General features: G+C 44.6%; 2 protein-coding genes, 1 long non-coding RNA gene and 4 other non-coding genes across 7 annotated transcripts in view; 3 read left to right on the forward strand and 4 right to left on the reverse strand.

The window, feature by feature from the left end:
* The window catches only part of LOC144670420 (histone H2B-like), a 528,756-nt gene that overhangs the window by 195,746 nt on the left and 305,859 nt on the right, over nucleotides 1–27,151 (reverse strand). The window lies entirely within an intron of this gene.
* Nucleotides 1–27,151, reverse strand: part of LOC144670333 (uncharacterized) — an 82,620-nt gene that overhangs the window by 35,348 nt on the left and 20,121 nt on the right. The gene's annotated exons all lie outside the window — the stretch shown is intronic.
* On the forward strand, nucleotides 447–519 carry trnag-ucc (transfer RNA glycine (anticodon UCC)). Its single transcript has one exon. It is a non-coding gene; the product is annotated as a tRNA-Gly (tRNA).
* On the forward strand, nucleotides 7,368–7,760 carry LOC144670220 (histone H2A-like). The gene has a single exon (XM_078532707.1). It carries the CDS (start codon nucleotides 7,368–7,370, stop codon nucleotides 7,758–7,760), a length of 393 nt encoding a protein of 130 aa, XP_078388833.1.
* Nucleotides 21,489–21,561, reverse strand: trnaf-gaa (transfer RNA phenylalanine (anticodon GAA)). The gene has a single exon. It is a non-coding gene; the product is annotated as a tRNA-Phe (tRNA).
* Nucleotides 23,591–23,672, forward strand: trnas-gcu (transfer RNA serine (anticodon GCU)). Its single transcript has one exon. It is a non-coding gene; the product is annotated as a tRNA-Ser (tRNA).
* trnaf-gaa (transfer RNA phenylalanine (anticodon GAA)) lies at nucleotides 26,483–26,555 on the reverse strand. Its single transcript has one exon. It is a non-coding gene; the product is annotated as a tRNA-Phe (tRNA).

Raw genomic sequence — 27,151 nt, forward strand, 5'->3', positions numbered from 1 at the left:
CGGTTGGTATTGAATTAGTGACAGCAAATCAATTATTTTAAGGGCAGTGTTGGTGTAGTTATTTCAGAGAGAACTTCATCATCCCTTCCAGGATAAGTTGCATTTTTTTATTGTTCTGAACTTTGTGGATATCTACATGGGGCCGTTGTAGTTGGTCACTATCTTTGTCTGTTTCACGGCCCGTTCCCCGGGCAGCAACAGACATTTTCCTGTCTCGATGTGTCCACAGTAACAGCAGGAGAGAATTTATTGTGGACTGGTGCCCTCTGCTGGCTGCACGTGAGACGTGCAAAGAGGTAACTTCTTTGGGGTCATTTTAAATGCGTGTGAAACAACATAAACATGGTGAGAATTATTTCAAATCAGTTTATCAATCAGACACAAGATGCCAAAGATATAGTGTGTTTCGCGGTACTATAAATGCTGATTGTAATTTGAAAAAACGGGCGATGGTGGTATAGTGGTGAGCATAGCTGCCTTCCAAGCAGTTTTACCCGGGTTCGATTCCCGGCCATCGCATTCGTGATTTATTTTCAGCCTAATCCGTAGTCAGACCAAAATTCTCTAAATTAGTTAAAATACGCGTTGGGATTCTTACAGTTCCACGCTCTGTAAGATTGGTCTTATCAACAACTTTGTGATTCGGGCCCGAGCCATTTGTTCACCGTTCAAGCTTGATGCTGAAATCGGGCTCATCAAAGGCATCCTGCAGGGTAATGGCTACCCTGATCAGATCATTTCGCGCTGTGTATCACACAAGCTCATGACCGGGCTTTCAGAAGTGGCCGTCTACATTCCCCAGAAGATAGGGAAAGGGTGTGTGCGAGAGGAATTCTTCATTCGTGGTGTCAGTGTGTGTAAGATTGTAGAAAGACCGGCGGTGGAGCCCAGGACAAAGCCAAAGCCAAGTCTCGCTCCTCCCGGGCTGGACTGCAGCTCCCCGCGGGCCGTGTTCACAGGCTCATGAGAAAGAGCAGCTATGCTGAGCGTGTGGCTGCTGGAGCGCTCCGCTCTTCCGATTGTAACATTCCCGGCCGCTTTCCGGGGACAGGATCAGAAATCAGCCGTTTCTCTCTGTTCCGATGAAACCTGTAGGAAGGAGTCGGTTGGTAACCTATGTTATTGCGTTTCCAGTGAGCTGAGATTGGCTCTGTTTTAAATCGCTGCTTTGTTACCGCCGGTTACAGATAAGAGATTGACACATTTAATCTGTTCCTAAAATAGCGCCAGGATTCTGTGACGCAGAATGGAATATTACAGCTCCTAAAGCGTGAGATTAAAATTGTTGCCTTGAAATTAAGCCGTTCGGCTATTATCTTTTTTCCCCCCTCAAATTGGCGGGCTTTTCGAATTTGAAAATATAAGCCAATCGGCACTTCCAATTCCTGTTACTTGGCTCTCCGATTGGTTGAAGATTAGGATTGAGAATGGACTGACCAATCAGAGCTAGAGCCTGTCTAAAGTCTCTCAAACTTTTCACAATTATTATTTATAGAGGTTAAATTGATGGAATCTGTATCTTCCACTCCACCTGTACTTGAGTCCTAAAATATACTTTTTTCCAACAGGCAAATAATTGACGAAATCAGAATAAACGTAGTGTTTCCTCCAGAGATTTAATACTCAGCCAAAGCTTACACACATTGTTTGCTTTAAACCTACCATATCAGTGGCTTGTTGTTCTGCTGGAAATGTATGTGGAATGAATCCAAACTTATAATTAGTCCCAGAGACTGAAGGTTATATAATGAATCCCACACTCACACAGAAGCAGAGAATAATTCTCAAGCACATTTTCAGTGCCAGATGCTGAAAGATACAGGCTGGTCACTGCACTCACTCACAATAGCTGAATCTGAGAGATACTAAAGAAATATGACACACCAATTGTACCACTGAGAGATTTAGAAAGATTCCAAGCATCACATAGAGTAACAGATGCTGATGGATACAAATGGAAGACCACACACTAATACACACACACTGTAAATTCTACTTTCACATACAATACCGATGATTGGGAAAACTGCAATTGAATCTCACAATGATTTATAATAACAAAGATTGACAGATGTAAAATTAATCCCACTGACAGATAAAGAATGAATCTCATGCACACAAACAGAACCAAGTGATGAAAGAAACATATGATTCCCATACTTACTTTACAATATCACAGGTACAGAGTGCCATTGACAGATCTGCATTGAACCAAATAACCCTTCGCCGTCCAATAAAATGTGAACGCTTCTTGTCTGTTCTGTCGCTCCCTGAGTGTGCTGACATCTACTGGCCAGAGCTGAGAACTGCAACAGAGCGGAACTTTTTTTTATTAATTCAATGGATATGAGATTCGCTGGCTCGGCCAGCATTTATTGTGCATTCCTAAGTGACCTTGAGAAGGTGGTGGTGAGTTGCCTTCCTGGACCGCTGCAGTCCCTGTGGTGTAGGTAGACCCACAGTGCTGTGAGGGAGGGAGTTCCAGGATTTTGATACAATGACATTAACTGTGTGTGTTGCAGAAACAGCTCAATATGAGGAATTAGTGACGGGATGTGATAGGGTGGACATAGAGGTGTCAACAATCAATTCAAAGAGAATTCGATACTACCTTGTTTTCCCACTGAGTCGGTAGAATTTGGAACTGGCTGTCATATTGAGCAGTCAAGACGATTAGCACAGCTGTATTTCAGGGAAAGCAAGATAAGCATAGGAGAGGGAATAGATTTCATGGAAAAAAAGGTAATATTACTTAAAGTAAACTGGATTGAAGATGGTTAGCAATAATGTACCAATGTGTCCAAATGGCCCAATGAAGTATATTCTTGGTAGAATGAATACTGATTTTCAAAGTACCTCAGAGACTCACAGATACATAATGAATCCCACACTCACATAGTGCACCAGAGACAGAGCAATGCAGAGTGAATCATACACGCACACACATCCCCAGAGACTGACCAATACATAATGAATCCCACACTCACATAGTGTACCAGAGGCAGAGCAATGCAGAGTGAATCCCACACGCACAAACATCCCCAGAGACTGACGAACACATAATGAATCCCACACTCACATAGTGCACCAGAGACAGAGCAATGCAGAGTGAATCCTACACTCACACACATCCCCAGAGACTGACCAATACATAATGAATCCCGCACTCACATAGTTTTCCAGAGAGAGCAATGCAGAATGAATGACTGATCCCCAGAGGCTGACAAATACATCAGGAGTCAGACACTCAAATCCTTTACCAGGGACAGAGTGATACAGAATGAATCCGGCACTTATACACATGGAATCTTAGAGAAGTTACACCACAGAGAAAGCCCATTCGGCCCTTTGTGTCTCTGGTGTTTCTCTGCCAGAGAAACCCAACTGGTTCTGATCCCCAGCCCTAGGTCGCTCATAATCTTTTTGCACCTCAATTAGGTCACCCCTCAACCTCCTCTGTCCTAAGGAAAACAACCCTAGAATATCCAACCTTTCCTCACAGCTGCAATTTTCAAGCCCTTGTAGCATTCTTTTAAATATTCTCTGCACTCCCTCCAGAGCATTTGTGTCCTTCCTGTAATGTGATGACCAGAACTGTGCACAAAATTCCAACCGTGGCCTAACCAGCGTTTTATAGATTTCCAGCATTATATCCCTGTTTTTGTATTCACTACTTCGTTCAATAAAGGAAAACATTCCGTTACCACCTTGTCCCCCTGTCTTGCCACCTTCAGGGAAATGTGAACATGCACTCCAACGTTTCTCACTTCCGCAACCTTTCTCAATATCCTCCCGTTTATTGAGTGTTCCCTTTCTTTGTTTGCCCTCCCCAAATGCATTACCCCAAACTTTCTGGGATTGAATTCCATTTGCCAATTTTCTGTCCATTCAACCAAACCATGTATGGCATCTTTTAAATCACATTCTGACCTCTTTGCAGCCTTGGTCCAAACATGGAGAAACAGCTGAACTCAAGCCGTGAGGTTCAAGTGTTCTCTTATGTTCAGGGAAGCATTTGACCTAGTGCGGGCATCAAGGAACCCCAGCAAAACTGAAAGTTCATGGAAATGAGGAGGGAATCTCTCCACTGGTTGGAGTCGTCCCCGGGGTTTCTAATACATTCCAAAAGAAAACCAGCAGGAACAGTAATTCGCTTTTGTTTGATACACTATGGGTGACAAGAAAAAGATCCTTTGACTGCACTTTGTAGTACAGGTGGCTCGTTGGTCTAGGGGCATGATTCACGCGTTGCGAATTTCATTCTATTAATCTGCGAGAGGACCCGGGTTCAATTCCCAAACGAGCCCATCGGGCATCTTAATGCAGTAATTTTTTTCGCGCTCGAGGTGGTGGCAGTTCCGGAAATCAGGACCAGGTTTGAACACCCGGGAACTCATTGCAGAAAATGCATCACTAAAAACACGCGTGATGAAAATGAATGTCAAGATTAAAGAACGTTTCTCCGTGCCATGAGACTCTAAATTTATCCCTATGCGTCAAATAAGGCAACTCCCTCCGTGTGGATTCAGGTTGGAGGCTGATTGCACTCGGCTACAATCTTGACTGAAAAGACAAGCAGAGCTGGGAACCCCAAAGTTTCATTTTATTTTACGACATTTTAAAGTGTTCCGGTGCTTGTAGTGAGCTGGAAGGGGTTTCATTTTGCAACCAAATGCTTGTAAGTTCCGGTCTTCCAGCGCTGGATTTTCACACTGTGTAGAAACATGTTGGATATCAGGTTGAAGTGTTGAAGTGATTCACATCAGTCGGTTTACAACAGTCCCTGATCTGATGTGGTGGGCATTTATGTTAATGGAAGAAACTACATTTCCACCTTTACACATCTGGCCGAATATTCAGGGCCTGTACCAAAGAGGATCATTTATTTCAACAGTTCACGAATGCAAAAAGTATAGAAGGGCGTTTAATAGGCCCCATTTGGTGCCGAGCTGGCCGAGAGGTTAAGGTGATGGAATAAAAATCCATTGTATTTTGCACGTTAAGGTTCGAATCCCACCTTGGTCGTTGTTTCATCAACTGTGTCTTCCTCGGTGCGGTGATTTTGCAGAAGGTCTGCCTGGAATCACTGATGTGATACTCCAACCCAAGTTCTGAGGCCAGATTGCACAGAGCTTTCTTCTAAGATCTCCGTTGCGATTTTATTGTTAACAATAACTTGGGGATCCGATATAGAGTCCATTCGACTTGATATATCTCTCTAAGAGGAGTTAGTGGAGCAGTGGAAATATCCGGGGGACTTATGTTCATTTCCCACCATGGCTGCTGCTGGAAATTAAACTCAATAATAAAAATCTGCAATTAAACGCTAATGTCAGTGATGGTTCACTGATGTCTTCCCTGGCCAGGACATTTGAGTTTGATTCCTAACTGCCCGCTGAGAAATCCACGGAGTTCAAGTACAATTTGGGATGTGTAACAAAGACTGGCCTTGCGAGCGACGCTCACATCCCATGAAATATTGTTTTCACTATTTGAAATACAAGCGTTAGGCCACCCCTCAGCCTTGTTATTACAAGAGAATAAAGATCCAAACTGTCAATCCTTTCGTCCTTGTATACCACGTATTGCACTTTTTGTTATTTATTCTTCTTTTGTGGGCTGTGTGCGTCAATTGCACGGCCAGAACATCCTGCCCTTCCCTAATCTCCCTCGAACTGGATGGCTTGCTCAGTATTTTCCGAGGGCAGATAAGAGTCAACCATATCCCCATGTGCAAGGAGTGACATGTAAGCCAGACCAGGTCAGGATGGCAGAATGTTTCCTCTTAAGTGCATTGGTGAACCAGATGATTTTTTTTAGTACAATCGACGATATTATCATGGCCGTCATTACAGAGACCAGCTTTCAATTCAAGAATCATGAAATAATTGAAATTAAATTCCACGAGCTACCACGGTGGGATTTGAACACTTACCCCTAGAGATGAGCCTGGGCCTCTGGATTACGAGACCAGTGACATCATCTTTCATCCCTGGAAACATAAACTGAACATTCAGCGAATCATTCAGCCGCTTGATGAGGAAATTGCAATTCCCTCCGCAGCATTTTATTAAACGGATTAATGCAAAACCTTTTGTTCCATTGGAAATATCAATACTTTCTCGACATTAATCAGATATTGTGGATTTCTTAGTAACGGAACACAATCCAAAGATGAGTGAGGGATGAATGCACAAAGTAACAAGGAAATACATTCTGAGAAAGTGCTCCGCATTGTTTGGAAGAAAAAGCAGAACTTGCAGCTGACGAGTGGGAACCTGGTTTACTGGACGTTCCACCAGATTTCTGTATAAAGCAACGGGACAGGACACGAAACTGCTATCTTCTGATTACACCATAATGTACATTGAAGTCAGACGCCTGATCCATTCGGACCAGGCTACCATTCCTTCCAGCCAGATAATGCCTTGTCCATAAAAACTGTGCTGCATTTATGTCTCTTGAATTTTTGAATGATCCACTGATTCCCAGAACCTTGGCCTCGGGATCTCAGATTGATTTTGGATCATGAAGTCAGTTACTATTGTCCGCACCTCTCCTCAAAATGTCGCTGCAATTTTTTGTCCTCTCTAAATCTTGGTCCGTTGACCTTCACTCAATCGTTGCTAAATTCCTGAAATGAAAACACAGAACATCCCCTTCATCCAAACCACTTCGAAAGGAATTCCTTCTTCCTTGTTTAACAAGAAATTCCACCGACGGTTCGGAGATGTTGAGGCGAGCGTGTCAGAGTGAGGAACTGTTTCCGATGATTGGCAATCCAGGTACTGGGGCGGGGTGGAGGTGGAGTTTGGTGGGAGGGAGAGGTGGGGGATAGGGGTTAGAGGATGGGAGAGGTTGGGTGGGCGGTAGGAGCTGGCGGCACTGGGGGCAGTAAAACATTCAGAGCTTTCCGGAGGTGAAATTCGAAACCATCTCTATCGACAGACGGGGATGAGAATTTCAGAGCTCCCTTCCGGAAACGACACTTCAATTTTAAATCTCACTTTGATAGATTTCTAATCATCAAATATATTAGACAAAAGGGAGAAAGGTGGGTATTTCTATACATCGGAAACTTGCTGCTTGAAATATTAATGAAGACGCTGAGTTATGCATTCACTGTAATCGAACTCAGTTTTCTTTGATGACAAATAAGAACCGAATCAGCAATCCTCCCATCATGCTGAAATCAATTTATTTCTGCAGCTACAAGATGACTGCAAACTGAAAATAATGTCACTCCGACACTTTCTGTTCATAGTAACAGGCGCTGGAACACTTCCTGTCCCTATGATACAGAAACTTAGACACTTGCTGCCCAACAATTGATTTCAGTCCTGTGAAAGCGTTTGTGAAATTGTGAAATGTCTGGAAGAGGAAAGACCGGCGGTAAAGCTCGCTCCAAGACCAAGTCTCGCTCCTCCCGGGCTGGACTGCAGTTCCCGGTGGGCCGTGTTCACAGGCTCCTGAGAAAGGGCAACTATGCTGAGCGTGTGGGTGCCGGAGCCCCCGTCTATCTGGCTGCTGTGCTCGAGTATCTGACGGCTGAAATCCTCGAGCTGGCCGGTAACGCGGCCCGGGACAACAAGAAGTCCCGCATCATCCCCAGACACCTGCAGCTGGCCGTCCACAACGACGAGGAGGTCAACAAGCTGCTGGGAGGGGTGACCATCGCTCAGGGCGGGGTGCTGCCTAATATCCAGGCCGTGCTGCTGCCCAAGAAAACCAGCGCCTCTGCGGGCTCGAAGACCAAGTGAAGCGGCCATTCTTTAATCAAATAACCCAAAGGCTCTTTTCAGAGCCTCTCACAGAGTCTGTGAAAGGGCTGCTCACTGTTTGAACTCATTTCATTCTGGCTCTGAAGAAACGTCATGTCCATTAGAAGAGATAATTCCCTCTCTCCACACAGGTGCTGCCTGACCTGGTGATATTTTCCAGCATTTTCATTAAAAATACTAGCTTCGCAGCAAACGACACCAGTATAAAACCTGAGAAAAGTCTCATTTTGGCTCTACATGCCTTTCAACCCGGTTTCAATTCGGAATCTTTACCTGATCTGTTTATAACAGGCGGGTAGAAAGCTCCTACTGATGGGCGAAATCACCATGACTACCGACAGTTCCGGGTCTCCCACATAAACATCATGAACTGTATGGGTTTTATTCAAATGACGGTTTAATAGATATTGAAGAGAAAACGGAGTGAGTCGTCCTTCCAATATATTGGAGTGGGAGAGTGGGGTCTGGGGAGGTAATACACCGCTCCACTCCTCACTTAAAACATCAACAACCTTAATAAATGAACTAGTGACAGAAAGAGAATGAAATGATGCTAAAGTTGCTTTTCATTCAGTTACAGTTTGAGATTTCTCGCTCCCGTTCCCAGGTCAGTGCTCTTAATGTGACGTTTTGGGTGGCTCTGAAAAGAGCCTTTGTTGTGTTTGGTAGAAAGGGTCGAGTTGTTCAGCCGCCGAAACCATAGAGAGTGCGGCCCTGGCGTTTCAGAGCGTACATCACATCCATGGCAGTGACCGTCTTGCGCTTGGCGTGTTCAGTGTAGGTGACCGCATCTCTGATCACATTCTCCAGGAAAACCTTCAGCGCCCCGCGAGTCTCCTCATAGATCAAACTCGAGAGCCGCTTGACACTGCCACGGCGAGCCAGGCGGCGGATTGCTGGTTTGGTGATGCCCTGGATATTATCACGAAGCACTTTGCGGTGCTGCTTTGCTCCGCCTTTAGCCAGTCCTTTGCCTCCTTTCCCTTTGCCAGGCATGATGATTCTTCACTCAGATCGCTGCAGAATATGAGAGACGAGCTGCTTCACGTTCCTCTTTTAAATAGCCCGCCCCGACCTGACTGAGAACAGGACAGAGAGTGAGAGGCGGGGCGGGGAGGAGACTGAGTGACAGACAGAACAGAGTCTGTGATCATCCAGCTCCGCCTCCTGCCTGTTCGAACTGATTTGTTTTCGAATTCTGGGCACCATTAGTGAACAGGGCGCTCGAAACAAATCTTACTCAATGGAACATCTTGTTTATCTATAGTTAGAAACCGGGATCTTTTAAATCCAGACCTGTCAGCAATATCCCGCCTCTATGATCAAGATAAAATCGGATCACGGGCCTGTAATTTAGTTTATTGAGCGGGAATTCGAAAAGTTTTGCAAAGATTGAACCGGTCAGTGAAAGTGTCTGTCTAAGAACTGGAAATGAATACCGGCTGAAATTTAAACGGTTGGTATTGAAGAGGTGACAACAAATCAATTATTTTAAGGGAGGTGTTGGTGTAGTTATTTCAGAGAGAACTTCATCATCCCTTCCAGGATAAGTTGCATTTTTTTATTGTTCGGAACTTTGTGGATATCTACATGGAGCCGTTGTAGTTGGTCACTATCTTTGTCTGTTTCACGGCCCGTTCCCCGGGCAGCAACAGACCTTTTCCTGTCTCGATGTGTCCACAGAAACAGCCGGAGAGAATTTATTGTGGACTGGTGCCCTCTGCTGGCTGCACGTGAGACGTGCAAAGAGGTAACTTCTTTGGGGAAATTTTAAATGTGTGTGAAACAACATAAACATGGTGAGAATTATTGCAAAACAGTTTATCAATCAGACACAAGATGCCAAAGATATAGTGTGTTTCGCGGTACTATAAATGCTGACTGTAATTTGAAGAAGTGTGCGATGGTGGTATAGTGGTGAGCATAGCTGTCTTCCAAGCAGTTGACCCGGGTCGATTCCCGGCCATCGCAGTAGTGATTTATTTTCAGCCTTATCCGTGGTCAGACCACAATTCTCTACATTAGTTAAAAAACGCGTTGGGATTCTTACAGTTCCACGCTCTGTAAGATTGGTCTTATCAGCAACTTTGTGAATCGGGTCCGAGCCATTTGCTCAACGTGCAAGCGTGATGCGGAAACTGGGCTCATCAAAGGCATCCTGCAGGGTAATGGTTACACTGATCAGGTCATTTCGCGCTGTGTATCACACAAGCTCATGTCTGGGCTTTCAGAAGTGGCCGACTACATTCCCCAGAAGATATGGAAAGGGTGAGTGCGAGAGGAATTCTTCATTCGTGGTGTAAGTGTGTGTAAGATTGTAGAAAGACCGGCGGGGGAGCCCAGGACAAAGCCAAAGCCAAGTCTCGCTCCTCCCGGGCTGGAGTGCAGCTCCCCGCGGGCCGTGTTCACAGGCTCATGAGAAAGAGCAGCGATGCTGAGCGTGTGGCTGCTGGAGCGCTCCGCTCTTCCGATTGTAACATTGCCGGCCGCTTTCAGGGTACAGGATCAGAAATCAGCCGTTTCTCTCTGTTCCGATGAAACCTGTGTGAAGGAGTCGGTTGGTAACCTATGTTATTGCGTTTCCAGTGAGCTGAGATTGGCTCTTTTTAAATCGCTGCTTTGTTACCGCCGGTTACAGATAAGAGATTGACACATTTAATCTGTTCCTAAAATAGCGCCAGGACTCTGTGACGCAGAATGCAATATTACAGCTCCTAAAGCGTGAGATTAAAATTGCCTGGAAATTAAGCCGTTCGGCTATTATCTTTTTTCCCCCCTCAAATTGGCGGGCTTTTCGAATTTGAAAACATAAGCCAATCGGCACTTCCAATTCCTGTTACCTGGCTCTCCGATTGGTTGAAGATTAGGATTGAGAATGGACTGACCAATCAGAGCTAGAGCCTGTCGAAAGTCTCTCAAACCATTCACAATGATTATTTATAGAGGTTAAATTGATGGAATCTGTATCTTCCGCTCCACCTGTACTTGAGTCCTAAAATATACTTTTTTCCAACAGGCAAATAATTGACGAAACCAGAATAAAGGTGGTGTTTCCTCCAGAGATTTAATACTCAGCCAAAGTTTACACACATTGTTTGCTTTAAACCTACCATATCAGTGGCTTGTTGTTCTGCTGGAAATGTATGTGGAATGAATCCAAACTTATAATTAGTCCCAGAGACTGAAGGTAATATAATGAATCCCACACTCACACAGAAGCAGAGAATAATTCTCAAGCACATTTTCAGTGCCAGATGCTGAAAGATACAGGCTGGTCACTGCACTCACTCACAATAGCTGAATCTGAGTGATACTAAAGAAATATGACACACCAATTGTACCACTGAGACATTTAGAAAGAGTCCAAGCATCACATAGAGTAACAGATGCTGATGGATACACATGGAAGACCACACACTAACACACACACTGTAAATTCCACTTTCACATACAATACCGATGATTGGGAAAACCGCAATTGAATCTCACAATGTTTTATAATACCAAAGATTAACAGATGTAAAATTAATCCCACTGACAGATGCAGAATGAATCTCATGCACACAAACAGAACCAAGTGATGAAAGAAACATATGATTCCCACACTTACTTTACAATATCACAGGTACAGAGTGCCATTGACAGATCTGCATTGAACCAAATACCTCCCTTCGCCGTCCAATAAAATATGAACGCTTCTTGTCTGTTCTGTCGCTCTCTGAGTGTGCTGACATCTACTGGCCAGAGCTGAGAAGTGCAACAGAGCGGAGCTTTTTTTTATTAATTCAATGGATATGAGATTCGCTGGCTCGGCCAGCATTTATTGTCCATTCCTAAGTGACCTTGAGAAGGTGGTGGTGAGCTGCCTTCTTGGACCGCTGCAATCTCAGTGGCGTACTTAAACCCACAGTGCTGTGAGGGTGGGAGTTCCAGGATTTTGATACAATGACATTAACTGTGTGTGTTGCAGAAACAGCTCAATATGAGTAATTAGTGATGGGGTGTGATAGGGTGGACATAGAGGTGTCAACAATCAATTCAAAGAGAATTCGATATTACCTTGTTTTCCCACTGAGTCGGTAGAATTTGGAACTGGCTGTCATGTTGAGCAGTCAAGACGATTAGCACAGCTGTATTTCAGGGAAAGCAAGATAAGCATAGGAGAGGGAATAGATTTCATGGATAAACAGGTAATATTACATAAAGTAAACTGTATTGAAGATCGTTAGCATTAATGTACCAATGTATCCAAATGGCCCAATGAAGTATATTCTTGGTAGAATGAATACTGATTTTCAAAGTACCTCAGAGACTCACAGATACATAATGAATCCCACACTCACATAGTGCACCAGAGACAGAGCAATGCAGAGTGAATCCTACACGCACACACATCCCCAGAGACTGACCAATACATAATGAATCCCACACTCACATAGTGCACCAGAGACAGAGCAATGCAGAGTGAATCCTACACTCACACACATCCCCAGGGACTGACCAATACATAGTGAATCCCACACTCACATAGTGTACCAGAGGCAGAGCAATGCAGAGTGAATCCTACACTCACACACATCCCCAGGGACTGACCAATACATAGTGAATCCCACACTCACATAGTGTACCAGAGGCAGAGCAATGCAGAGTGAATCCTACACGCACACACATCCCCAGAGACTGACCAATACATAATGAATCCCACACTCACATAGTGCACCAGAGACAGAGCAATGCAGAGTGAATCCTACACTCACACACATCCCCAGGGACTGACCAATACATAGTGAATCCCACACTCACATAGTGTACCAGAGGCAGAGCAATGCAGAGTGAATCCTACACTCACACACATCCCCAGAGACTGACGAACACATAATGAATCCCACACTCACATAGTGCACCAGAGACAGAGCAATGCAGAGTGAATCATACACTCACACACATCCCCAGAGACTGACCAATACATAATGAATCCCGCACTCACATAGTTTTCCAGAGAGAGCAATGCAGAATGAATGACAGATCCCCAGAGGCTGACAAATACATCAGGAGTCAGACACTCAAATCCTTTACCAGTGACAGAGCGATACAGAATGAATCCGGCACTTATACACATGAAATCTTAGAATAGTTACACCACAGAGAAAGCCCATTCGGCCCTTTGTGTCTCTGGTGTTTCTCTGCCAGAGAAACCCAACTGGTTCTGAATCCCAGCCCTAGGTCGCTCATAATCTTTTTGCACCTCAATTAGGTCACCCCTCAACCTCCTCTGTCCTAAGGAAAACAACCCTAGAATATCCAACCTTCCTCACAGCTGCAATTTTCAAGCCCTTGTAGCATTCTTTTAAATATTCTCTGTACACCCTCCAGAGCATTTGTGTCCTTCCTGTAACGTGATGACCTGAACAGTGCACAAAATTCCAACAATGGCCTAACCAGCGTTTTATAGATTTCCAGCATTATATCCCTGTTTTTGTATTCAATATTTCGTTCAATAAAGGAAAACATTCCGTTACCACCTTGTCCCCCTGTCTTGCCACCTTCAGGGAAATGTGAACATGCACTCCAAAGTGTCTCCCTTCCGCAACCTGTCTCAATATCTTCCCATTTATTGAGTGTTCCCTTTCTTTGTCTGCCCTCCCCAAATGCATTACCCCAAACTTTCTGGGATTGAATTCCATTTGCCAATTTTCTGACCACACAACCAACCCATGTATGGCATCTTTTAAATCACATTCTGACCTCTTTGCAGCCTTGGTCCAAACATGGAGAAACAGCTGAACTCAAGCCATGAGGTTCAAGTGTTCACTTATGTACAGGGAAGCATTTGACCTATTGCGGGCATCAAGGAATCCCAGCAAAACTGAAAGTTCATGGAAATGAGGAGGGAAACTCTCCACTGGTTGGAGTCGTCCCCGGGGTTTCTAAAACATTCCAAAAGATTTCCAGCAGGAACAGTAATTCGCTTTTGTTTGATACACTATGGGTGACAAGGAAAGGATCCTTTGACTGCACTTTGTAGTACTGGTAGCTCGTTGGTCTAGTGGCATGATTCTTGCCTTGCGAATTTTATTTTATTAATGTGCGAGAGTTCCCGGGTTCAATTCCCGGACGAGCCCATCTTAATGCAGTAATTTTGTTTGCCCTCGAGGTGGTGGCAGTTCCGGAAATGAGGACCAGGTTTGAACACCCGGGAACACATTGCAGAAAATGCATCACTAAAAACACGCGTGATGAAAATGAATGTCAAGATTAAAGAACGTTTCTCCGTGCCATGAGACTCTGAATTTATCCCTATGTGCCAAATAAGGCAACTCACTCCGTGTGGATTCAGGTAGGCACTCGGTTACAATCTTGACTGAAAGGACAAGCTGAGCTGGGAACCCCAGTGTTTCATTACAATTTACCACATTTTAATGCGTTCCGGTGCTTGCAGTGAGCTGGGAGGGGTTTCCTTTTGCAACCAAATGCTTGTAAGTTCCGGTCTTTCAGCGCTGGATTTTCACACTGTGTAGAAACATGTTTGATATCAGGTTGAAGTGTTGAAGTGATTCACATCAGTCGGTTTACAACAGTCCCTGATCTGATGTGATGGGCATTTATGTTAATGGAAGAAACTACATTTCCACCTTTACACATCTGGCCGAATATTCAGGGCCTGTACCAAAGAGGATCATTTATTTCAACAGTTCATGAATGCAAAAAGTATATAAGGGGTTTTAATTTGTGCCGAGCTGGCCGAGAGGTTAAGGTGATGGAATATAAATCAATTGATTTTTGCACGTTAAGGTTCGAATCCCACCTTGGTCGTTGTTTCATCAACTGTTTCTTCCTTGGTGCGGGGATTTTGCAGAAGGTCTGCCTGGAATCACTGATCTGATCTTCCAACCCAAGTTCTGAGGGCAGATTGCATAGAGTTTTCTTCTAAGATCTCCGTTGCGATTTGATTGTTAACAATAACTTGGGGATCCGATTTAGAGTCCATTCGACTTAATATTTCGATCTCTCTCTAAGGGGAGTTAGTGGAGCAGTGGAAATATCCGGGGGACTGGGGTTCATTTCCCACCATGGCTGCTGCTGGAAATTAAACTCAATAATTAAAACCTGCAATTAAACGCTAATCTCAGTGGTGGTTCACTGATGTCTTCCCTGGCCGGACCTACATATGAGTTTGATTCCTAACTGCCCGCTGAGAAATCCACGGAGTTCAAGTACAATTTGGGATGTGTAACAAAGACTGGCCTTGCGAGCGACGCTCACATCCCATGAAATATTGTTTTCACTATTTGAAATACAAGCGTTAGGCCACCCCTCAGCCTTGTTATTACAAGAGAATAAAGATCCAAACTGTCAATCCTTTCGTCCTTGTATACCACGCATTGCATTTTTTTGTTATTTATTCTTCTTCTGTGGGCTGTGGGCGTCAACTGCACGGCCAGAACATCCTGCCCTTCCCTAATCTCCCTCGAATTGGATGGCTTGCTCAGTATATTCCGAGGGCAGATAAGAGTCAACCATATCCCCATGTGCATGGAGTCACATGTAAACCAGACCAGGTCAGGACGGCAGACTGTTTCCTCTTAAGTGCATTGGTGAACCAGATTTTTTTTTTAGTACAATCGACGATAGTTTCATGGCCATCATTACAGAGACCAGTTTTCAATTCAAGAATCATGAAATGATTGAATTTAAATTCCACGAGCTGCCACGGTGGGATTTGAACACTTGCCCCTAGAGATGAGCCTGGTCCTCTGGATTCCGAGACCAGTGACATCATCTTTCATCCCTGGAAACAACAACTGAACATTCAGCGAATCATTCAGCCGCTTGATGAGGAAATTGGAATTCCCTCCGCAGCATTTTATTAAACTGATTGATTCAAAGCCTTTTGTTCCATTGGAAATATCAATATTCTCTCGACATTAGTCAGACATTGTGGATTTCTTAGTAACGAAACACAATCCAAAGATGAGTGAGGGATTAATGCACAAAGTAACAAGGAAATACATTCTGAGAAAGAGCTCCGCATTGTTTGTAAGAAAAAGCAGAACTTGCAGCTGACGAGTGGGAACCTGGTTTACTGGACGTTCCACCAGATTTCTGTATGAAGCAACGGGACAGGACACGAAACTGCTATCTTCTGATTACATCATAATGTACATTGAAGTCAGACGCCTGATCCATTTGGACCAGGCTACCAGTCCTTCCAGCCAAATAATGCCTTGTCCACAAAAACTGTGCTGCATTTATGTCTCTTGAATTTTTGAATGATCCACTGATTCCCAGACCCTTGGCCTCGGGATCTCAGATTGATTTTGGATCATGAAGTCAGTTACTATTGTCCGCACCTCTCCTCAAAATGTCCCTGCAATTTTTTTGTCCTCTCTAAATCTTGGCCCGTTGACCTTCACTCAATCGCTGCTAAATTCCTGAAATAAAAAAATCCCACCTTCTCCAGAACAAAAACATATTCATTCTCTTAAATAAGTCCCATCAGTGACTTAGGGCGATAGTTGATAACACTTGGGGTCTCGTCCGAGATTTGAATACGACACCTCTCGCAGAATATTTCAATAAGAATCGCTAAGCGAGAATCATACCCATCCCACAGCCTCTTCATCTTCTTCTTCTTAGGCAGTAACTCGTCACTGAGAATGGCTTTTTTTCCACGTTGCGGGTTCTGAGGAGCCTAAAAAGTCCAATGCTGGCTCCGCACACTCTGCCACAGGTTGGGGCAGGTAGTGTTTGAGGAGGCGGGTGGGTGGGATGCTCGGATTTTGCTCCGCTCCTTCCGCTGTTTGCGCTTGGCCTCCACCTGGGCCTGTCGGAGACGTTCCAAATGGTTGGCACCTTCGCGGATGCTTCTTCTCCAGTTTGGGCGTTTCGAGCAAGAGATTCCCACAAATCGGTGGGAATGTTGCATTTTATCAGGGAGGCTTTGAGGGAGTCCCTGAAACATTTCCTCTGCCCTCCTGGTAGCCGCTTGCCGTGACGAAGCGGGCATCTAGTTCCATTCACATCCAAAGCCAGTCAACTATCCTTTCACACCGCGAGAGTAACACAGGAAATGTAAGAATTACACATGGGCGGTGAAACAGAGTTCGTGTTGTAGGTAAGTGACTTTTCACCTGAACAGGAGAGGAAAATATTTTGTGATAGGGGTTAAGCCAGTGAAAGGGAAGCGGGAAAAATGCAAAAACGACGCCCTGGAAAATCTTGGAAATCGGGAGAGATAAAATCACAACAGAGTTTGTGCTGCATCGCCAGAGAGAGGGAAACATCAGCTCCGAGAGTTAAACAGCACAGAAGTAGGGCACTCGGCTCCGTATGTGGAGCAATAAAGAGAAAAAAATATGTAACTGGTGGAGGTTTTAAATCGCGGATTGATGAACAACTGCCGAAGCTCAAACCCACATCTGCGAACAGAAGGGAATCAGAATGTTGGCAGTTTTTACAGAGCGATATTGTTGAGCTGAATGTTCACACTGGAAGGCTGTAAAGTTCCTCATTGAAGGATGAGGCGCTGTTCCAATCTTGAGCTTCATCGGAACATTGCAGGAGTCCGAGAACCGAGTGATCAGGGTGAGAGCCAGGTCGCCAGTCTTTTCGTTTCACCAGCTTGACTGTGTGGATGATATGTTTGGACTTTCTGTTAATTTACCGCACATTGTTGGCTATCAGTTTTGTCGCGGGAAAATGCCACGTCAACACTTTCTGTCAAAAGTAACCCCATCCCAACACTTAATGCCCTGAGAAACTGTCACTTAGACATGTGATGACCAGCAATTGAAGTGAGCGCTGCCTAACTTCCCTGACCGTTAATTCCCCCTGAGCTTCTTTGCTAAGTCGAATTAAAGCTGACTTTCTGCAACTCCTATAACACGGCTAAAATATGGTCAAGTAATATGAAGCTGTAACCCTCCCACCTCCCCCCCATCCCCGGCCGCACAGCCACCCTCAGCTCTGCCAGTCTGAATGTTCTTTCAGACAAAACTTCAACTCCATGTGAAAATCAGGCTGTGAACATTTTGACCCAATTGGGCTGTGTACAAAGGGAGGTCACATGGTTTTCATGGTTCTGAATGAAAACATACCTGGAAAACTGTGTTTTCAAAAGTGGGCTTTTTTTTCCTTCGAGAAGAGAAGGTCCAACTGCTTGATGTTGTCTCGGATCAGTGCTGGGGAGCGACTGTGGAACCCTGACCCCATCTCAAGGCCTGCGCACCCTGACCTTTGCCTTGATCCATTGGATTTTAACGTTTGGCAAAATTCCCCCCTTTCTAAAGAAGGGTCATAAGGACTCGAAACATTGACTCTGTATTTATTTCTCCCCACAGATGCTGTTAGTCCAGCTGATAATTTCCAGCATTTTCTGTTTCTGTTTTTGATTTTCAAGATCCTCATCATTTTGCTTTAATTTCCCCTATTTCTCTTTTTAATATCATGGTTTTCTATTATGAGCACGTGTAAGTAAGTGTGTGTGTGTTTGTGAGAGAGGGAGAGCATGTGTATGTGTGTATGTGTATGTGTGTGTGTGTATGTATATGACTTTTTATCTCGAAAGATTAATTCGCATAATTTCAGATCCATACTCTATGTTCATAAGCTTTACTTTTCTATTCGAAAATACCTTTTCTTATAATAAACAAACAAATTTATTGTTCATCGAAATAATCCACTTTAAAATCTCTTTTATTTTCGGGAACAGAGGTGAAGGTTTATAATTGGCCATTTTGGAAAGTCAATTGAACATTTCAACCAATGTTGCGACCTGTGGAGTAGTGGGACTAGACCAAGGGCACACTCCTCCCACCCCGCTCGTAACAGGGTGTTCACTCCGAAACTTAACTCCAGCTTGCTTCGACTTTTCTTTTAAGATCTTGGATTCGATACTTTTGTTCACAATAATATGGGGATCCGACTTAGAGTTCATTCGACATGATATTTCGATCTCCCTCTAAGGTCAAACATTGGAGCAGTGGAAATATTCCGGGGACGTGGGTTCATTTCCCACCATAGGTTGCTGGTGGAAATTAAACTCAATAATTAAAGCCTGCAATTAAACGCTAAGCTCAGTGGTGGTTCACTGATGTCTTCCCACTGATGTCTGGCCTACATATGAGTTTGATTCCTAACTGCCCGCTGAGAAAGCCATTGATTTCAAGGACAGTTTGAGATGTATTACAGAGACTGGCCTTGCGAACGACGTTCACAACCCCTGAAATAATGTTTTAAAAGGTTGAATGTGCACCTCACTGATTGGATCTTCCATCAGCCCCTGTAATGGTCAGACGTGTTGGATAATAAAGCGCTTTGTGACGTCAGGAGAAAGATCAATTCAGAACATCTCAGTGAAACCGAGGCTCAAACCCACATCTGCGAACAGAAGGGAATCAGAATGTTGGCAGTTTTTACAGAGTGATATTGTTGAGCTGAATGTTCACACTGGAAGGCTGTAAAGTTCCTCGTTGAAGGATGAGCCGCTGCTCCTCGAGCGAACCTTGAGCTTCATCGGAACATTACAGGAGTCCGAGAACCGAGTGATCAGGGTGAAAGCCAGGTCGCCAGTCATTTCGTTTCACCAGCTTGACTGTGTGGATGAGTTGTTGGACTTTCTGTTAATTTACCGCACATTCTTGGCTATCAGTTCTGTCGCAGGAAAATGCCACTTCAACACTTCCTGTCAAAAGTAACCCCATCCCAACTCTTACTGCCCTGAGAAACTGCCACTTAGACATGTGATGACCAGTAATTGAAGTGAGCGCTGCCTAACGTCCCTGACCGTTAATTCCCCCTGAGCTTCTTTACTAAGTCGAATTAAAGCTGACTTTCTGCAACTCCTATAACGCAGCTAAAATATGGTCAAATAATATGAAGCTGTAACCTTCCCGCCTAACCCACCATCATCTGCCCCCACAACACGTCCCTCCCCTCAGTGCACCCCCCCAACTACAACCACCCACGCCACTCCCCTCCCCTCCACACCAATCCCACTCCCCCTTCCCCCCCGGCCCCACAGCCACCCCCAGCTCTGCCAGACTGAATGTTCTTTCAGACAAGCCTACAACACCATGTTCAAATCAGGCTGTGAACATTTTGATCCAATTGGGCTGTGTACAAAGGGGGTCACATGGATTTCATGGTTCTGAAGGAAAACATGCCCGGGAGACTGTCTTGTAAAAAATGGGCTTTTTTTTCCTTTGAGAAGAGAAGGACCAACTGCTTGATGTTGTCACTGATCAGTGCGGGGGGAGCGACTGTAGAACAATGACCCCATCTCAAGACTGCGCACCCTGACCTTTGCCTTGATCCATTGACGTTTAATGTTTGGCAAAATTACCCCCTTTCTAGAGAAGCGTCATAAGGACTCGAAACGTTGACTCTGTATTTATTTCTCCCCACAGATGCTGTTAGACCAGCTGATTTTTTTCCAGCATTTTCTGTTTTTGTTTCTGATTTCCAACATCCCCATCATTATGCTTTAATTTCCCCTAGTTCTCTTTTTACTATCATGGTTTCCTATTATGCGTGCGTGTGTGTATGTGTGTGTTTGTGAGAGAGGGAGAGCGTATTTCTGTGTGTATGTGTGTGTTGGTTCCTATGATGGGTGCGTGTGTGTATGTGTTTGTGAGAGAGGGAGAACGTGTGTCTGTGTGTATGTGTGTGTGTGTGTGTTTGTGAGAGAGGGAGAACGTGTGTCTGTGTGACTTCAGATCCATACTGTATGTTCATAAGCTTTACATGTCTATTCGAAAATACCTTTTTTTATAATAAACAAATGAATTTATTGTTCATCGAAATAATCCACTTTGAAACCTCTTTTATTCTCGGGAACACTGGTGAAAGTAAATAATTGGCAATTTTGGTGAGTCAAATGAACATTTGAGCCAATGTTGCGACCTGTGGAGTAGTGGGACTAGACCAACCGCGCACTCCTCCCATCCCACTCGTAACAGTGTGCTCACTCAGAAACTTAGCTCCAGGTCACTGTCGACTCCTTCTGTAAAGCCGATGACATATTGGGCTTCCCACTAAACATGCAGAAAACTAAGGTCCGATTCCAATATTCGTGACTGAGGAAGACCCCCAGAAACGGCTGCACACAAAGAGCTTACTGAAAGGTCAAATTATGTTGTTTCAGTGAGTCATAGAAGTGACCTTGGAGCAGGTTAAGCAGCATTTCCCGTGTTTCAATGAGAAATGCTGATCTGAATTTAAAAGGAAAGAGTAAATATTTGTAATACTCATGAGATCCGTCTGCCGCATGACTGAGGCGAGCTCATTTCTCGACCTAATCACTGAGGGACACAGACACAAAGAAATATTAATAAACGGGAGGGAAACAATGGATTAATTGAATTCCAATTACGGTCCCCTGGTTAATGTTAAAAAAAAGCAGAATTGCAATGCATCAACAGACGGATTTTCAGGAATTTAAAATTCCAATGACTGATCGAGGAACCAGAAGCTGCGAACATATGAGCGTTGCACGGTTGTTAGCATAGTTTATATGGGTGCTGAGTTGACCAGTGCTTTTTCAAGAATGGTCAAACCGAGCTTTATTCCAGTAAGGTGGACCAGCGGGCACAGAGCTGTCCGTGTGCGTTGGAGGAGACCCCTACCCTCAGAAGCGGGACTGGGTCTTCCCAAAAACCGCTGGCGAAATCAGCTAGCGACGCTCAGGCGAAAGGGCTTGCAACATGCTGCCGAAACCCGGGATGGGACCAGGGACCTTTAGATCTTCAGTCTAACGCTCTCCCAACTGAGGTATTTCGGCTGACAGAAGGGCGTTCTTCGAGCCAGAATTAAACCAGAGACCTAAGGATGTTAGTTTTACAGGCACCTGCAGTCCTGCGCTTATATTAAAGAACATGATCATATAATGACAAAGGACAGCCATCACCTCGTTTCAGTTCCCTCCAGTTTTCCAGTTTTTCTTGATGAAGAGGGGGTGCAAAGCCCAACGAAGCATCAGTTCATTGCCATAATCTCTCGGCCAATCGCTACACAGGGACTGTCCTACAAACAACTTTCTTCATCCTTTGAGTGAATTGCTCCCTGACGTCACTATTAAATGGCTTCGCTCTAAGTTTAAGGTTATATACATTTGTTCTGCACTCCCTCGCCAGAGGAAATCGTTTCTCCGCATTAAAACCTACTAATCATCTCAATTACCTCAACCAGATAGCGCCTACACTTTCCCAACTCACGAGTATGTTAGCGTCACAGCGGGAGCACATCTAACTGCAGATCAGAAAAATGTGTGTGTCGCACTTGTCATGGCTAGTTTTACACCAAATCTGTATCTGAATTAATGGAACCCGCTGGTGATAAACACTGTCGCCTTTCACTGGGGCTGATCAGTTTCATAGAGCCACGTATGCGATTTCCTCAGTTCTGCTTTTGTACAAAGCCGGGGAAATGCAACAGAGATGTCAGTCTTCAGCCAGCTCCATTCACTCCAAGTGAAATCGAGAAATGGCTGAAGGCACGGGTAACTGCAAAGGCTTTGGGCCCCGACACCAATCCGGCAGCAGTATTGAAAACCTGTGCTCCAGAAATAGCCTCGCCCCTCGCCAAGTTGTTCCAGTGCAGGAACAGGACTGGCATCTAGCCGGAAATGTGTGAAATTGCTCAGGTCTGTCTTGTCCACAAAAAAACAGGAAAATCCAACCGGAAAAAGCCGCCCCATCAGCCTACTCTAGTTGAATAAGAAGGTGAGGGAAAATGTCTTCGTCAGTGCGATCAAGTGACCCTTACTCCGCACTAATCCGCTCACTGAAGCTCAGTTTGTCTCCAGCCAGGGTCACTCAGCTCCTGACTTCATTGCAGCCTTGGTCCAAACATGAAGAAAACAACTGAACTCAAGACGTGAGGTGCAAGTGACTGCACTTGAGTTCAAAGAAGCATTTGACCTAATGTGGCATCAAGGAACCCCAGCAATACTGAAGTCAAAAGAAGTAAGGCGGGAAACTCACCACTGGTTGGAGTCGTCCCCGGGGTTTCTAAAACATCCGAAAAGATTTCCAGCAGGAACAGTAATTCGCTTATGATTGATGCACTTTGTGTGACAATGAAAGGATTCCTTGATTGGTTTGTGTTATGTCGTTAGCTTGTTTGTCGCTTTGGGCTTTCCTGTGGATTCATATGCGTCAGGTCCCGGGTTCCATTCCCGGACGAGGCCATCTTAATGCAGCATTTCTTTTCGCGCTCGAGGTGGTGGCGGTTCCGGAAATCAGGACCAGGTTTGAACACCCGGGAAGTCATTGCAGGGGATGCATCACTTTAACACACGTGATAAAAATGAATGTCAAGTTTAAAGAACGTTTCTCCGTGCCATGAGACTCTAAATTTATCCTAATACATCAAATAAGGGAGCTGTCCACTTGTGGATTCACGTGGGAGGCTGACTGCACTCAGTTTCAATCTTGACTGAAAGGACAAGCAGAGCTGGGAATCCCAGTGTTCCATTTTAATTTACCACATTTTAGCTGTGTTCCGGTGCTCGCAGTGAGCTGGGAGGGGTTTCCTTTTGCTATCAAATGCTTTTATGTTGAAGTCTTTCCGCGGTGGGTTTTCACACTGTATAGAAACATGTTAGGTTAAAGTCTTGAAGCGATTCATATCAGTCGGTTTACAACAGTCCTTGATCTGATGTGATGCACATTTATTTTAATAAGATAAACTATGTTTCCACTTTTACACATCTGGCCGAATATTCAGGGCCTGTACCAAAGAGGATCATTTATTTCAACGGTTCATGGATGCAAAAAGTATAGAAGGGGGTTTAAGAAAGGGCATTTTGCGATGAGGTGGCCGAGAGGTTAAGGCGATGGACTGCTAATCCATTGTGCTTTGCACGCGTGGGTTTGAATCCCACCCTCGTCGTTACTTTATCAACTGTTTCCGTCTTATTCCGGTGATTTTGCAGAAGCTCTGCCTGGAATCACTGATGTGATACTCCAACCCAAGTTATGAGGCCAGCTTGCGTCGACTTTTCTTGTAAGATCTTGGATTCGATACTTCTGTTCACAATAACATGGGGATCCGACTTAGTGTCCTTTCGACATGTTATTTCCATCTCTCTCAGGGGAAACATTGGAGCAGTGGAAATATTCCGGGGACTTGGGTTCATTTCCCAAAATAGTTGCTGATGGAAATTAAACTCAATAATTAAAACCTGCAATTAAACACTAATCTCAGTGGTGGTTCACCGATGTCTTCCCTGGTCTGGCCTAGGGATCAGTTTGATTCCAAACTGCCCGCTGAGAAATCTACTGATTCAAGGACAGTTTGGGATTTGTAACAAAGACTGACCTTGCGAACGACGGTCACATCCCCTGAAATAATGTTTTAAAAGGGTGAATGCGCACCTCACTGATTGGATCTTCCATCAGCCCCTGTAATGGACAGACGTGTTGAATATTAAAGCGCTTTGTGACGTCAAGAAAAATATAAATTTCAGTGAAACCGAGACTCAAACCCACATCTGCGAACAGAAGGGAATCAGAATGTTGGAAGTTTTTACAGAGCGATATTGTTGAGCTGAATGTTCACACTGGAAGGCTGTGAAGTTCCTCATTGAAGGATGAGCCGCTGCTCCTCCAGCGAACCCTGAGCTTCATCGGAACATGGCAGGAGTCCGAGAACCGAGTGATCAGGGTGAGAGCCAGGTCGTCAGTCATTTCGTTTCACCAGCTTGACTGTGTGGATGAGTTGGTTGGACTTTCTGTTAATTTACCGCACATTCTTGGCTATCAGTTCTGTCGCAGGAAAATGCCACTTCAACACTTTCTGTCAAAAGTAACCCCATCCCAACTCTTACTGCCCTGAGAAACTGCCACTTAGACATGTGATGACCAGTAATTGAAGTGAGCGCTGCCTAACTTCCCTGACCGTTAATTCCTCCTGAGCTTCTTTACTAAGTCCAATTAAAGCTGACTTTCTGCAACTCCTATAACACAGCTAAAATATGGTCAAGTAACATGAAGCTGTAACCCTTCCGTCCAACCCACCATCATCTGCCCCCACCACACGCCCCTCCTCTCACTGCTTCACCCAATTGCCACCACCCTCGCCCCCCTGCACCCCCAGCACCACCCCCCCACCCCTCCCCCGCCCCCCCTCCCCCGGACCCGCAGCCACCCCCCAACTCTGCCAAGCTGAATGTTCTTTCAGACAAGCCTACATGTTGAAATCAGGCTGTGAACATTTTGACCCGATAGGGCTCTGTACACTGGGGGTCACATGGATTTCATGGTTCTGAAAGAAATCATACCTGGAAAACTGTGTTTTAAAAAGTGGGCTTTTTTTCCTTTGAGAAGAGAAGGACCAACTGCTTGATGTTGTCACGGATCAGTGCTGGGGGAGTTACTGTCGAACACTGACCCCATCTCAAGGACTGCACACCCTGTCTTTTGCCTTGATCGATTGACTTTTAATTTTTGGCAAAATTGCTCCCTTTCTAAAGAAGGTTCATAAGGGCTCGAAACGTTGACTCTGTATTTACTTCTCCCCACAGATGCTGTTAGAGCAGCTGATTTTTTGCAGCATTTTCTGTTATTGTTTCTGATTTCCAGCATCCCCATCATTTTGCTTTAATTTCCCCTATTTCTCTTTTTACTATCATGGTTTCCTATTATGAATGCGTGTGTGTATGTGTGTTTGTGAGAGAGGGAGAGCGTGTGTGTGTATATGTGTGTGTATATGTGTGTGTGTGTGTGTGTGACTTATGGTATCTCAAAAGATTAATTCGCATAATGTCAGATCCATAATGTACTTTTCTATTCGAAAATACCTTTTTCTATAATAAACAAACATATTTATATGTTCATCGAAATAATCCACTTTAAAACCTCTTTTATTCTCGGGAACAGTGGTGAAGGTAAATAATTGGCAATTTTGGTGAGTAAATTGAACATTTGAGCCAATGTTGTGACCTGTAGAGTACTGGGAATAGACCAAGGGCGCACTCCTCCCATCCCGCTCGTAAAAGGGTGCTCACTCAGAAACTTAGCTCCAGGTCACTGTCGACTCCTTCTATAAAGCCGATGACATATTGGGCTTCCCACTAAACATGCAGAAAACTAAGATCCGATTCCAATATGCGTGACTGAGGAAGACCCCCAGAAACGGCTGCACCCAAAGAGCTTACTGTTTCAGTGAGTCATAGAAGTGACCTTGGAGCAGGTGAAGCAGCATTTCCTGTGTTTCAATGAGAAATCCTGATCTGAATTTAAAAGGAAAGGGTAAATATTTGTAATACTCATGAGATCCATCCGCCGCATGACTGAGGCGAGCTCATTTCATAGTGACCTAATCACTGAGAGACACAGACACAAAGAAATATTAATAAACGAGAGGGAAACAATGGACTACTTGGATTCCAATTACGGTCCCCTGGTTAAAGTGAAAAAAAGCACCAATGCAATGCATCAACAGACGGATTTTCAGGAAATTAAAATCAGTCAATGACTGATCGAGGAACCAGAAGCTGGGAACATATGACCAGCGCTTTTTCATATGTTTTTTTCAAGAAAGGTTAAACCAAGCTTTATTCAAGTAAGGTGGACCAGCGGTCACAGAGCTCTCCGTGTGCGGTGGATGAGACCCCTACCCTCAGAAGCGGGACTAGGCCTTCCCAAAAACGGTCGGCGCCATCGGCTAGCGACGCTCAGGCGAAAGGATTTGCTATTTGCTGCCGAAACCCGGGATCGAACCAGGGACCTTTAGATCTTCAGTCTAACGCTCTCCCAACTGAGCTATTTCGGCTGACAGAAATGTGTTCTTCGAGCCAGAATTGAATCAGAGAACTAAGGATGTTAGTTTTACAGGCACCTGCAGTCCTGCGCTTACATTAGAGAACATGATCGCATAATGACAAAGGACAGCCATCGCCTCATTTCAGTTCCCTCCAGTTTTCCAGTTTTTCGTGATAAAGAGGGGGTGCAAAGCCCAACGAAGCATCAGTTCATTGCCATAATCTCTCGGCCAATCGCTACACAGGGATTGTCCGACAAACAGCTTTCTTCATCCTTTGAGTGAATTGCTCCCTGACGTCACTATTAAATGGCTTCGCTCTAAGTTTAAGGTTATATACATTTGTTCTGCACTCCCCCGCCAGAGAAAATCGTTTCTCCGCATTAAAACCTATTAATCATCTCAATTACCTCAACCAGATAACGCCTACAGCTTCTCAACTCACGAGCTGGTGTCAGCTGTGGCTCAGTTCATAGCACCCTCGCCTTTGAATCAGAGGGTTGTGGGTTGTTGTCCCGCTCCCGGAAAACCAAGAACTGTGATTGTACTCGAAAGAAGTTGCAATCTGTGACTGTTGGTAACTTGAAAGAGTTTCCCAACTCACGAGT

This window comes from Cetorhinus maximus, chromosome 31, assembly GCF_964194155.1.
Source record: "Cetorhinus maximus chromosome 31, sCetMax3.hap1.1, whole genome shotgun sequence".
Lineage (NCBI taxonomy): Eukaryota > Metazoa > Chordata > Chondrichthyes > Lamniformes > Cetorhinidae > Cetorhinus > Cetorhinus maximus.

Excerpts from the sequence above, each read along its gene's own strand:
- LOC144670220 (XM_078532707.1), top strand. The coding sequence starts at position 7,368 with ATGTCTGGAAGAGGAAAGACCGGCGGTAAAGCTCGCTCCAAGACCAAG.